General features: G+C 55.7%; 1 protein-coding gene across 1 annotated transcript; it reads left to right on the forward strand.

Annotated features, from left to right (window-relative positions):
- Window positions 1–7,065: 7,065 nt before the first annotated feature.
- LOC111161365 (cornifelin) lies at window positions 7,066–8,836 on the forward strand. The gene is made up of 4 exons (XM_022524971.1): window positions 7,066–7,556; window positions 8,005–8,115; window positions 8,498–8,634; window positions 8,722–8,836. The coding sequence occupies exons 1-4, from the start codon at window positions 7,520–7,522 to the stop codon at window positions 8,809–8,811; spliced, it is 375 nt and encodes a 124-aa protein (XP_022380679.1). The 5' UTR covers window positions 7,066–7,519; the 3' UTR covers window positions 8,812–8,836.
- The last annotated feature ends 5,307 nt before the right edge of the window (window positions 8,837–14,143 follow it).

A 14,143-nucleotide genomic window follows, 5' to 3' on the forward strand; every position in this document is an offset into this window, starting at 1 on the left:
ATGAGGAAACATCCTCCAACACGCTCTTCTCCTTTGCTTGGTACTTCCTGCCCCTCCAGGATCCAGTGCCAATGTCCCCTCCTTCGGAAACCCTTTCCTGACCCAGTAAAGCTAAAAAGGATTCTCCTGTACTCCCCCACCTCGGCACACCCCTGCCCATCAACGTGTCCGTCCTCCCATCTGACCCGGGATCCTCGAGGTCAAGGCCTACGCCTGACTCGTCCTGGTCACCACTGTCGTCGGCCAGCACAAGGCCTAGCACACTGGAAGCCTCAGGAAACCTTTGAGTAATAGTGGCTGAGTGTGCGATGAGCCAGCAAGCGAGTGGCAACAGAAGGAAATGGGAAAGCCAATGAGTGGGAGAGAGAATGAGGGCAGGAGAGACGGAACCAATGGGTGCGCACGCCGGGTAGGAAGAGCAGCCGAGGATCAGTTTTAGGGTCAGAGGAATGGAATGGAGAGATGAACGTCTGGGACTCAATTTCTCCAACAAAGCTAAATGCTCGGTCCCCCGGGCTAAGCGGACCCTCCGCCTTCAACCCCACCAAGCCTCGCCGTTTCCCCTCCGAACTATGTCCAGAATCCCTGTACTGGGCGTGCAGGAAGGGGCTTACCGACTGCACCCGCAGAACCTGTTTCCCTCATCAGCAGCTCCAGCCTCCGCGGTGCGTCGCGGGATTCCCACCCCTCAGGTGCGCGGCCTATTGGTTGACTGGCAAAGCCTAGCGGAGACTGGCGTCCTCCAGAGCCTATCGCCGTCCGACTTACGCTGTGCCCTCCGCCTACCAGTGAACGTCCCCTGAGGGCCCACGGCGACAGGGGCGGAGCGCCTATTGTCTGGAAGATAGTGACTGACGTCATGGGTAGCTTATAATAGCCAGCCTCCGGAGGCCCGCCTCTGGCAGCGGAGGGCGTGGTGGGCTGCAGAAGCGCCCCGAAAGTGGGGTCTGGCTGCTCGCGCTCCTCGCTGGCCACATCCTCGGGTCCCAAGGGAAGATGGAGACTTGAGAAGTCCGGACTCCTTGGTCCTGAGGGAGGAGGGATGGAGGAACCTAGACTTTAGGGTCTGAGGAGCATCTGAATGGATGGTTGGCTCTTGAGGGAGGAGGGAGTTGGGAACCTGAAAGACTCATTGGTCTGCCCAGGGATGACGGATTTGAGGTTTAAGATTTTATGTGGCTATTTATGGGATTGGAGCTAGGCCTTGCCCCAGGCAAGAGTTCTGGGTCCCGCGAGGTGAGGCTTAGAATAGAGATGAAGAGGAGGCGGCTTAGGGGAAGCTCTGGCTTCTTTGTGCTTTTCCACCACCGCCCCCACCCCACAAGGAACCCTGTCTGCCAGGGGCACCCAGAGCGGGAGGAGACTTGAAACTCACATGGAGACAAAGAGAAAAACATTGATACCAAGAGAGATTAAAATGCTAAAAACAATAATTATAAGAGAGCTCTCTCTTGCATGGCATGGACAGGGGCCCCGCTTCTATGCGAAGCATTTCGGTTAATTATCGCATGTCTTCCTCATTACAGTTCTAAGAGATCAGATTATTATAATCCCCATTTTACAAGTGAGAAAATTGATGCCCAGTGAGGAAGAATCAAGATGCAGATGTAAAGAGACAGGAAAGACACAAAACACAGATGGAGATAAACAGACAAAGCGATAAAGCCAGGCCCAGAGAGGTTAGAAAAAGTAGATAGCAAACAAAGGAAGAGGGGCTGCAAGTGGGGACTCCTGGGTGGGGTGGGGGGTTGGGGTCTAGAACTCCTGGGTCCTGGGGTTGGAAGGACCCAAGACCAGGACTTTCAAGTATCTCCTCTCCTGATTTCAAAATACCAGACTTGTCCAACCCTTCTCACTGTGGGTGTTGGACCCGGTTGGGGTAAAAAATAGTGATTAGGAGGGGGCAGGTGTGTCATTATCCTATTAGGAAGTGATAAGAAAATGATTCATGGGGGTGCCCCCAGCCTGGGAGGGGCCTTACCCCCACGGCTTCTGTTCTTTCATCTGGACAGTTTGGGCCTCAGGAAGGACTAGGGAGGGGGGCAGGGCCCTTTCTGTCCCTCTCCACCACTGTGTCTCCATTACTCAGAACTGTCACTAAGCCCCACCATGGAGACAAATGGGCCACCCTGGGACATCTCTCTGGGTCTCTCTGCTTTCCCCACATCTTGAACCAATGCCCACCAGAGGTCCTGGCAAATTGTAGGAGCTCAGCAACTGTGTATCAAATGAATGGACAACCTCTCTGTGCAGTCCTTCCTCCGTCCCCATCCTAACCATCCCTCTGTGTCCCATTGTGTTTCTCAGCCTCTCCCTGGCCTCACCCATCTCCTCCCACCTTCCCTTTCACACAAGGGTTCCTTCTGAGGCCACAGGACCCTTCATCCCCAATAAGAAGAAACTGAGACTTTGGGGTACCTGGGTGGCTCAGTTGGTTGAGCATCTGACTCTTGAATTTTAACTCCAGTCATGATCTTGAGGTTCTGGGATCAAGACCTGTGATGGTCTCCACGCTCAGCTGGGAGTCGGCTTGAGATTCTCTCCCTCTCGCTCTGCCCCTTCCCCCCTCGAATAAATAAATAAATATTAGAAGAAGAAGGAGGAGGAGGAGAAGGGGAGGAGGAAGGGGAGAAGAAGGAGGAGAAGAAGAAGAGGAGGAAGGAGGAGGAGGGAAAGAAGAAACTGAGGCTCATTTTGGGAGGAGGAGGAGGGGAAACTGAGGCTCGTTTTGGGAGGGGTTGCCCTCCCAGGGTCACCTGGGGGACATGAAAAGGAGGAGCTGAGAGTGGGGTTCTCACTCTCAGCTCACAATATACAGACACATTCCCGGCATCTGAGAGTCAGAAATGCAAGATCAGCACACCTGGGTGGCTCAGTCGGTTAAGCATCTGCCTTCGGCTCAGGTCATGATCCCAGAGTCCTAGGGTGGAGCCCCACATCACATTGGGCTCCCTGCTCAGTGGGGACCCGCTTCTCTCCTCTGCCCCTAGCCCTGCTCTCATGCTATCTCACACAACCAGAGAATCATGGGCACCACGCGATCGCCTACAAACACAAACACAAACACAAACATCAGCACACAATCACACAATCACCCTTACTGACAACACACACACAGAAATACCTTATTCCACATGCAAATCAGACACCCCAGGTATGCAATTACACGCCCAGCCATGGGCAGGGCACGCACTCAGTCCCGGCCAGGACCACGAGCAGACTTGGTCTGTTCTTGACTATATCTCCAGCAATTAGAACAGCACCTCGCCGTCATCACAAAACGTTCCCAAGGGCCAGGCTCAGTTCAAAGTCCTTCCCATGAACTAACCCGTGGAATCCTCTCAACCACCCTATTTGCCAGCACTCACTTTGCAGATGGACACAGGGAGGTCCAGGCAAGCATAGTCATTGGCCGAAGTTTTCCCGGCCACGAAGAGGCTGCGACAATTTGAACCCAGGTACACGAGACTATTACTCAATAAATCATTCCTTCCTTAATCCAGTCAGAGTTAAAGAACCATGACAACTGACCACACCTGAACCAGATGCACAGTAGGGAAGGAAAAAAAAATGCACTTCGGATAAAAGACGCCCTCACTTGGGAGCCTGGGTAGCTCAGTTGGTTAAGGGACTACCTTCGGCTCAGGTCATGATCCTGGAGTCTTGGGATCGAGTCCTGCATCCGGCTTCCTGCTCAGCGGAGACTCTGCTTCTCCTTCTGACCTCTCCCCTCTCATGCTCTCTCTTTCTCTCAAATAAATAAACTCTTAAAAAAGAAAGAAAGAAAAGACCCCCTCACATGTCACACCTCAGAACACATAGGGACTTTGGGATAACCCCCACAGAGACACACAGCACCCAGAGAGAGACGCACACACCACACGCAGAGACACAACACACCCAAACCCAGTCCCACCCAGAACTCCACTGAGCTCTTGCTCTGCTCCCAGCACCATTGGGCAGGCCCTCGAGGAAGTAGCAGGCTCAGGATGGGAAGAGGGGGCAACCTCACTTGTCCGCTCTGCCTGACTGGTTCCACGAGGGCCCGGGGTGGTGGCACCACCCGCCTTATGAAACCCACATTGGGCAACTGGACCCAGACCTGTCCTGGACGCTTGGATTCTGGAGACAAAGGGGCTGGGAGCCTGAACTCCTGGTACCCCCATCCTGGATTCTAGGGGACAGGAGGATGGGGATCGGGACCTGGACTAGCAGGTTCTGAGGAGGAAGAGCTGGAGGTCTGTGATCCTGGGTTCTGGAAAAAGAGGGGCCAGGGACTTGGATTCCTTTCCTCTGTCTTTAAAGGCAGGGTTCCAGAATTAGCAGATAAAAATACAGGACACCCAATTAAAGGTGAATTTCAGATGAACAACACATAATGTTTTTAGTATAAGTATATCCCAAATATGGCATGGAACATACTTAAGCTAAAAAAAAATTGTTAGGACACCTGGGTGGCTCAGTCGGTTAGGTGTCTGCCTTCATCTCAGGTCATGATCCCGGGGTCCTGGGATCGAGTCCTACATCCGGCTCCCTGCTCAGCGGGGAATCTGATTCTTCCTCTCTCTCTCTCTCTCTCTCTGACAAAGAAAGAAATAAAAATAATCTCAGGTCATGATCCGAGGGTCCTGGGATCGAGTCCTGCATCCGGCTCCCTGCTCAGCGGGGAATCTGATTCTCCCCCTCTCTCTCTCTCTCTCTGACAAAGAAAGAAATAAAAATCTCAAAAAAAAAAATTGTTTACCTGAAATTCACATTTAACTGGGCATCCTATATTTTATCTGGCAACCCTACTGAGGGGATGGATGCCAGGTGTGGAGACCACCATGGCCACTGGTCAGCCCCCAGGTGCGAGTTCTTCCTGCTCCTGCCCTCTTCCTCACCCCTAAGCAAGCCACCTCACAGCTTCCCCACCCGATTTCCTCATCTACATGAGTTTCTGTCTAATTGCAGCCCCAGGCTGTGTCGGAGTGGGGAGAGGAAACCTGAGGACAAGTCGGGGTGTCATCCTGGGAGCCTTAGGGTCCTCAGAGATGACTGACCCTGAGTCATCAGCAGCCCATGGTCCATCCAGCTCGGGGGTGGGGCCTTGGGGCTGCCTCCACAGGGAGGCCTGGAGATGGTGATATGGGGATGGGAGGCAGAGACCCCGGCACGAGGGCAGGAGACACACAGCTTGGGGGAACGGAGAATCAGAGATGGGGGTGAGAGAACCCAAGCAACTTGGAAACAGATTGGCAGAGATCAGGAAAGAGATTCAGAGCTGGCGAGGTGACGATGCGGAGATGGGGGCACAGGGACCCTAGACCAGAAGTGGATAGAAGACGTTCCCCAGACGTTCAGGCTCCTGGACCAAGGGACAGACATGCACCAACAAAATGCCAAGTGCCACTCATCAGTCTGGGGACAAGGATAGCGAGCCATGTGGGTGGTGCTGGGAGACCAAGGCTTGGGTCCTGCTGTGTGATAGATTAGGAGGTAAGGGAAAAGCTGGGATCCCAGGCTGACAGGGTGAACCACCTGCCATCACCCATACCCATTCCCAGTGGGGTGACACCTTCTCTGCAGGTGACACCCCAATTTTCCAGCACCTCCTACATTTTTGGGGTGACACCCGTGCTGGAAACCCCACCCAGCTCTAATGTTGCTTCCCTCACTGAGTCACTTCCAACCCTGCCAGGCCTGTTGGGGGCAGACTTTGGTGACTCAGGCTTCCAGGCCCCTCGCTCTTTTCACCTCTCAGAAGCCCAGCAAAGATCCCAGGACCCCTGCCTGTACACTCAGGGGAGCAGCCCAGCCTAACCCAGGAGTCTACACCACCAGCCAGAATCTGAGCCCCTCCCCCTCCTCTGTTAGGGGCCCAGATAAAGCGCCAGCCTCTCATCCCTCAGACTCAGGAGTCCAGGCCCTGCTCCCCCCTCATCTGCTCTGTTAGTTATCACCCCTGACCCCACCCCAGTCCTGAGCCACATCCACCTCCTTCCAGAGCCACAGCTTCTCAGTTCCCAGCCTCCTCCCTTCCCAGTTTGAAGGTGGAGTGAACTGTGTATATTTACTTTGGTTTCAGCACGAGTCACCCCCAAACACTGCCCCCCATGTGCCTGGTGGCCCCGAATGGGAGAACAGTGCCCCCTCTTCTAGGGAAGTGGGGGGGAAGTCCCCTTGAAGGGGACAGGGGAGGCCGGGGAACCCCCACTGCACTCTCCTGCAGCCCCATTCCTTCCTCCACCTCCCTGCCCCTCCACTTTCCACCTCTGTGTCTCTTTTCTGAATCTGGCTCCTCTTTGCTGTTTCTCCCCAGATCTTTGACCCTCTTTGTCTCAGCATCTCTCTCTTCACCTCTCTATATCTTCGTCTCTCTCCATCTCTCTGATCCCCTCTCTCTCTCCCATCTGGACCTCTCCCCTTTTGTCTCTGTGTCCCCCATTTCCTCCCCATCTCTCTGCCTTCCCTCTCTTGCTGTCTCTTAACTGTGGCCCAGCTGCACTCCTCACGCCTCCCTTCTGCCTTCTCTCCTCCATCCTTCTGTCTCTCTGCCTGCTCCCCTTTTCGTCTTCCCTCCCAGCTCTGCATCCCTGCCCCCCTCCCTGATTTCCTTGGTCCCACAAGAACTGGAGGGGAAAAGGGGGGGAGGGAAGATGGAGAGCAAGGGAGGGGAAGTTCTTGTGGGGGGAAGAGGGTCAGCCAGACCGGCTGGGCTCCCTGGGCACCTCCGCCAGAGCCCCGCCCAGGATTGAGTGGCCCGCCCCAATATAAGCAGCTCCTGGCCAGAGACAGAACTCAGTGCCCAGCTCACCCACACCTGTCCGCATCATTGCCATCGCTGTCCTGCAGGTAGGAGCATCTGCCCACGGCCCTCGGCTCTGTGCTCCCTGCACCCGGCTCCACTGACCTCTCTGTCTCCTTGCATTTCTCTGTCTCAGTGGACGTTTCTGTCTTTCTCAATGCCCTCCGTGTCCACCTTCTCAACCTCAGCGGTGCTGGGTTGAACTTGGAAGTTCTGGGGCCCAGCACCGCCTCTACTAACTCCCTTGGCCTTGGCCATCGGATGTGGGGCATTTCTCCTCACCTCTCTGAGCCTCAGTGTTCCATCTGTGACATGGGCTTGCAGAGAAGATAAGGCACTGGACAGGTGTGAGTGGTACTGGTGGCATCTCTTTGGGCACTGGCTCTGATCTCTTTCTCTCCTTGTCTCTGACTCTGCCTTCTCTTTCACCTGCTCTGTCTCCAGCTCTACCTCTGCTATGAGGAAGGTCCTCTGGGGTCTGTCGGGCAGCGGTACAGAGACGGGCGAGTTTCTCGCCCTCACCCCATACATCCCTACTCCATGTTTCTGCCAGCTGGAAGGCTGACTTGGCCTCTTTCTCCCCAGCACCCTTCCCCCTGAGAACCCAGCCCCCGGTGCCCCTGCTCCTTGCCCACCCCCCCACCCCAGTATCCCGCAGCCCTTGGACTCAGCCACTGTCTCCGCTGCCACCTCTGCCGTCCCCAACGCCGCCACCTCCTCAGGGCCAGCAAGATGCAGTTTGAGATGCACGACAACGTGAAAGGCAAAGGTGGGATCACTGGAGGAACCAGCAACCCTTCCAGTCCCTGGAACCTGGCAGCTTCCCTCCCCTGGGCACCCCTGGCTTCGAAGACAGATGGCGCCTGATTGCACCCCAGAGGCCTGGAAGTGCGGGAACCCAGCACCCCAGGCCCAGACGTGGAGGAGGCGGCGGAGGCACCTCTCGGCCCCGCCGGAAGTGGCACCCACCCTTCCCCAAACTTGCAGGAGCTCCCCACCCACAGCTCAACCAGATGCGCAGGAGGCAGTGGCGATGGGGACAGACTGGGTTGTCAGTGCCTAAACGTGGCCGAAAGGAGGCGGGGGCAGTGGTGTCTCCTCCGTGGGCGGCCTGGTGGCCCCGCCCAGACTGCCCGGCAGAGGAAGGGGTGGCAGGGACGTGGGGTCCGGGAGGGGCTGTCGGGCTGCCCACTGACCCTGGCCCACCACCCTCGCAGCCATGTCCTACCCAGTGACCAGTCAGCCCCAGTGCGCCAGCAGCTGCTACCAGACCCAGCTCAGTGACTGGCACACAGGACTCACGGACTGCTGCAACGACATGCCCGTCTGTGAGTACAGGCAGCTCCTTCTGGGAGGGGGCGCGGCCCCACCAACGCTACGCCCCCTCGCTGCCTCAGACCCTGAATTCCCACACTCTGCCTTCACCCCTTCCTCCACCTCCAACACTCCCTAGGATCCTGACCTCACCTCTTCCAAGCTCCCCAGAGACCCTCAACCTCCCCCCTTGTACTCTCAACTTTCCCCGTTGTGGCCCGAGCTCCCCCTCCAAACCCTACCTCGCAGCCCCTAAACCACCCCCGCTGGGACCCTTCATTCCCTCCGGGACCCTCGCCTGGGCGCCGCGGACCATCGGCCTCGCCCCTCCCCGCGGCGGAGCCGGCCCGGGGCGCCCGGTGGAACCCGCTCTGACTGCCCCGCGCCTGCCCCCAGGTCTGTGCGGCACTTTCGCCCCCCTGTGCCTCGCCTGCCGCATCTCGGACGACTTCGGGGAGTGCTGCTGCGCGCCCTACCTGCCCGGAGGCCTGCACTCCCTGCGCACGGGCATGCGGGAGCGCTATCACATCCAGGTGCGTGCGAGTCGCGGGGCCGGGGTGGGGACTGACCTCCTGGGACCCTAGGCGGGGCTCCTAACCCCTCTCTCTCCCACCCTCTAGGGCTCTGTTGGGCACGACTGGGCGGCCCTCACCTTTTGTTTGCCCTGCGCCCTCTGTCAGATGGCGCGGGAATTGAAGATCCGAGAGTAAAGAAGCTCCCCGCGCCGCCTTTTCCACCTGTCCCGCCCCGGCCCCCTCTGTCCTCTCTGCCCTCTCGTGGGAGGGCCTGCCCCTCCGCCCTATCCCGCTACCAGAAATACACCCACAATAAAAACCTGAAAACCAACCCCGCCCACATTCTTTTTGTCCCAGGGAAGGAATCTGGGTGGAGAAGGAGTTTGGGTGAGGGGTGTGGGGACACAGGGAAGATGCCTAGGTGTGGAAGGATGCCAGAGTCAGATCCTTGAGCCCAGCCTGCTGTGTACGACAGTGACAAGCCTCCTGCCTCGCTAAACGGTGTGTGTGGGGGGGGTGTACTCATTAACAAAGTGAAACCACTAAGCCCTTAAGCTGCCCAAATGAAGTTCTGCAGGGATCCTGAAAATCAGCAAAACCAGATAATGCTAAAAAAAAAACAAAAACAAAAACGTAGAAGAGCCCCTACCCTACCCCTACTAACTCAATACCTATGGACTCTTGGCCTACACACAACCCTAACAAGTTTTTTTGGAGGGGCGGGGCGGGGCGGGCGGGCGGGGGGGGGGGGGGGGGGGGTGGGGGGATGGGAGGGTCCTTTGTCTCCAAAGCAGAGAACTGCTAGGTTTAAGGCTCCCTGGAGCTAAAACGAATCCTTAAAATCACCCAGCTCTCTTTACTGCAAAAGCGACTAGCAGATTAGAAAATCTGGTATCAAAATGGGGCAGACCTAGGATCCGATCTTGACTCTTGCCACTTACTAGGCGCTTTATCTTTTTTTTTTTTTAACATCTTATTTATTTATTTGACAGAGATCACAAGTAGGCAGAGAGGCAGGCGGTGGGGCGGGGGTGGGGGGGTGGGAAGCAGACTCTCCACTGAGCAGAGAGCACGATGCAATGCGTGGTTCGATCTCAGGACCCTGGGATCATGACCTGAGCCCAAGGCAGAGGCTTAACCCGCTGAGCCACCCAGGCGCCCCTGTGTGTTATCTTATTGAATCAAGAAGCCTCTGAGCCAGTTTCCTCTCTGAGGATAATCCCTAATATGTCATATGGCTACTGTGTGAGCAAGAGGCGAAACAGATGGAGAGACCAAAGAGTGAGCTTAATAAACTTGTTAATATTATTATGTATAATGATATTATAACATTCTAATATGTTATTTGTATTATTTGCTGTTATTCTCTCTCTCTCTCCATCTGTGTATCCAACAGTGACATCTTCACTTGGAATATCTAATAGGCATCTCAAATATAAAAACCTAACTCCAGGGACACCTGGAGGCTCAGCTGATTAAGCATCTGACTCTTGATTTTGGTTCAGGTCATGATCTCAGGATCGTGAAATCCAGCCCTGTGTCGGGCCCATGCTGGGCATGAAGCCTGCTTAAGATTCTCTCTCTCCCTCTACTGCCCTAACCCGCAAGTACTCTCACTCTCTCTCAAAATAGAATAAAACCTAACTCCAGATTCCCTACCCAAAACCTGCTCCTCCCAGGCTCCCCCTCTCAGGAAATGGCAAACCCCGTCTTCCCAGCTGCTCAGTCACTTTGTTATCCAACACCCCAATCTGTCAACAAATTCTGTTGGTCCTACTTTCAGAATATACCCAGAACCTCTCTTCTCCCTACTCTGCTACCCCCACCTTATTCTATCCACCCTCCTCTTTAGCCTAGACTAATGCAATGGCTCCTCACTGGGCTCCCTGCCCAATCTCCACATCTTTAGTTTCCTCCCACAGAAAATCCCTTTGAACACCTGAGTTAGGTCATATCCCTCCTGCGCTCTGAAACTTCTCATGGCTCCTCCTGCAGAGTGCAAGCCGGAGCCCTCGCTGTGGCCCAAGGACGTGCACCATCTGCTTCCTGCTTTCCCTGTGACCTTATCTCCTTTTTCCCTCTGACTCCAACCACAGGAGTCTTGTAGCTGTTTCTCAAATGCTAGTTGTGCTCCCACCTCAGGGCCTTTGCACTAGCTATTCCCTCAACTTGGAATTTTCTTCCCTCTGATGTCCCTATGGCTCATTCTTTCTCTTCTGCCCACATGCCATCTTAAGAGAAAGGCCTTCCCTTCCACCTTGTATTCCATAGCGAGTACTGAGCCCCCTTCCCCTCCTTCATCGCCCTTTTTGGCCATATATCTACATACCACATCATTTACTTATTTACTATCTGGCTCCCTGCTGGCCTGTCAGCTCCATGAGGGCAGCGACCTCATTCACTGCTGAATTCCCAGCACCTCGAACAGTGTTGAGCTCACTGCAGGTGGGGATGAGTGATCACAGGTGGGAGACATGGACACAGAGAAGGGACATGATTTTAGACGTAATTGGGGGAGGGGGCAATGGACTGTCAGGCAGGCTTGTATCAGAATCTGGGCTCACCTGTTTATCTGCCCTGAGTCCCTGGGCAAGGGACTTAGTTTCCAGATCTGCAAAATGGGGGCACAAACCTGTACCTCCCAGCATTGATGTTGAGAAGAGTAAAAGACACACCAAACATCCAACACTCCCTACCCAGAGTGCTGTAGTCCCCCCCTTTCCCTGAAGCCCTTAGGTAGGCACTGATAGCCATAGATAGACCCCCAAATCCAGACCTTCATGCTCCCCTGCTCAGGCTTTCTCTCACACTCCCCAAGCCTCTTGCATTCTGGTACGTGGGCAGCAGGGGGAGGTGCCAGCTAACTGGGGTTGGGGAGACAGTTACTATAGGGCATCCGTACAGGGGCAGCTGCACAGTATGGACAAGAGCTGGAGAGGGCAGCTCTGCGTCCCAGGGAAAGGACCCAGTCACAGTGCAAATGCTCTGTCCCAGAAGGCACAGTCCCAGGCAGGAGGCGCAGAAGGGTCCTTACCAAAGGTCTGATGGTAACTCAGGCAAGTCTTGAAGAACCACCTTAGCTCCTTTCTGGAGGTGCAGGATGACCATGCCACTGGCCTGGGCTCCACGAGGCAGCACGCCCTGCTTCTGGTGAGCTGCCTGGTGGGGAGATGGTGCCTCATCTCCAACAGAAACTGGTTACTTCAAACACCTTCCCTAGTGCCCGCTCTGTGCTGGGACAGCTCTCAGCTAGGTGGGCGAAGTAAGAACCTGCACAACATCCCTTTTGCTTTCTCTGTGACCTTGTCTCCTCCTTGTTCCTTCATTCCCTGGGGCTTCCCTCCTCAGGGAGTGAGGGGGCCCAGTGGTCGGGCATTCAGATTTGAGTCACCCAGCAGCAGTCATTCAACAGCTAAATGACGTCTATGAACTTTCCTGTCTTCTCATCTGCAAAACGGGACCACACGGTTACCTCCCTCATCTGGTTGTTGGGCTGGAATGTGGCCAAGTGAACCGCCTAGCACGGGTTCTCAGCAGATACCAGTTCGAAGTCAAGTCATGGAGGTGAGGCAATACCAACAGCTCATCAGGGCAGAACTCCTGTGCGGGCAGAGTCATCCCCGAAAATCCCTTCCATTGCCCATAAATCTGAAAATACAATGATTTTCGTGGACCACACTGGAGACCCAAACACCCCCTAAGTGCTCCTCTCTGCCGCGTCTTTGACTAACCATCAGAGTAAGCCACCAGCCGGGGCCCGGGGGCTGGCTGAATGGGAAGGCATGGTGCTTACCTCTCAGCCAGACTCCCTAGCCCCCACGAGGCCGATGGAGGGCCCATTTCCACTGCTGGCACCACACTCTGGCTTGCCCTAGGGGCCTGGCAAAGAGATGACGGTCCCTGTTTGGGCCAGGAGAGCCTTCTTGGATTCGAGGAATCCAGAGTTGTGGGATCTTCATCTGTTTGCCTCCACTCTTCTGTCAGAGGCCAGAATAAAACCCAAAACCCCAGATCTAGGGAATCTGTTTTCCCTCCTAAGGAAAGGAGGGGCTCCCTGCTGTCTCCCTGCCACAGGGATCTTAGGAAAGGCTAGAGGTCACCTCCCCTAGGTCCGCCCTTTCTAGGGACGAGCAGAATAGCTTCCCACCCCAGCTAGGAGACACAGAGTGGAGCCAGGCCAAGCCACGGGGCTCCGAGGGGCCAAGGTAAGCACACCGACTGGATTTATCCACACTTGGGTGCTGTTCAGAGAACAAGACGCCCCCCACCCCTGCATGCAGACAGCGCTCAGACACCGGCCTTCCCCACATTCTTTATTTGTGGCTTCAACTGCTCCTCCCTCTTTCAGCCTCATAGAAGGGGGCCCCCAACAGAGAAGAGGCAGAGCCTAGCTCCACAAGGTCCAAACACGCAGCTGGCAGATGGAGTCTTGCAAAAAGGAGTCCCAAGTTCAAGATGGCTAGGATGGGGGTGGACCTCAAGAGGGCCGGCCGGGAGCTCCAAAGTCCAAGTGGTGGCTGTGTGGGCAGGGAGCAGCCCCTAGGAAGAACCCCCACATCTTCAAGGCAGCACCGACTGGGAAGAAAGCACGCACGCGCGCACACACACACACACACACACACACACACACCCCACCCTGGGTGGCATCCCCAGCTTTGCCTCCTGGGACTCCTGCTGAGCTGGGTGACCCTGGTCCTAGGGTCAGTGACACCATCCGAGCCTTGTCCCTCCAGTCTCAAGGTGACAGCTGGTCCCTGGTGTTGCCTCACAGTCCCACCTCTGATCAGCAGACCGGAACAGCCAATCCCCTGCACTGGGTTCCTTCCGCTGAAATATGCAGAGCAGTCTGTCTCCCTGGCTGGGCCTGACTGAATGATGCTCACAGGGCATCTCAGAGCCTAAGGCTAGACTTCTGACCCCACGAGCCCCAGGCTGCCCCACGGTAATGGATGGCCCCCACCTTCCTCCCAGAGCTCGGGCCACAAGGTCAAGATCGTTCTGGATTCCCCTCCCCCCACAACATCCACATACATCCTGCACCTGTCCCTGACCCACCCCCTCCCCACCACCATCCTAGTCCAGCCCACTGTTGTGTCTCATCCCCTCTGACCCATTTTGAGCAGGCACATCGGATCCTGTCATCCTCCCTCACCCACCTGTCCCGTGGCTTCCCAGTGCCCTGGGAATAAAACTCAAAACCCTATCTGGGGCCTTACATAGCACTGGGTGGCACCACCTCCCTGTCCCCAACCTCACCTCCTCTTTGCACTCGGTCTGGGTCACACTGGCCACCTCTCCGATCCCTCCAATAAAGCACACTGGTTCCCACCTCTGGGCCTTGTCTTTGCAGCTCTGTTTTGAAACCCAACTGGGAGGGGCCCTGCGCTGCAACATAACCACAGTCCTGAGAAGTCTGTGGGAGTCTCCTCTTTCAAGGGAGCATATGGCTCATTGACACAGACACGGAATGATTCTAGGGTCCCTCTAGTTAGAGAAAAAGAGAAAAAGATAGGAGCACCTGGTGGGC

This window comes from Enhydra lutris, unplaced genomic scaffold (assembly GCF_002288905.1).
Source record: "Enhydra lutris kenyoni isolate GAN:26980312 unplaced genomic scaffold, ASM228890v2 scaffoldscaffold85, whole genome shotgun sequence".
Classification (NCBI taxonomy): domain Eukaryota; kingdom Metazoa; phylum Chordata; class Mammalia; order Carnivora; family Mustelidae; genus Enhydra; species Enhydra lutris.

Bases quoted from the DNA above. Each gene is read 5' to 3' on its own strand.
- LOC111161365 (XM_022524971.1), top strand. From the start codon at position 7,520: ATGCAGTTTGAGATGCACGACAACGTGAAAGGCAAAG. The intron at 7,557-8,004 runs GTGGGATCACTG...CCACCCTCGCAG, and splicing joins CGACAACGTGAAAGGCAAAG to CCATGTCCTACCCAGTGACC. The intron at 8,116-8,497 runs GTGAGTACAGGC...GCCTGCCCCCAG, and splicing joins CTGCAACGACATGCCCGTCT to GTCTGTGCGGCACTTTCGCC.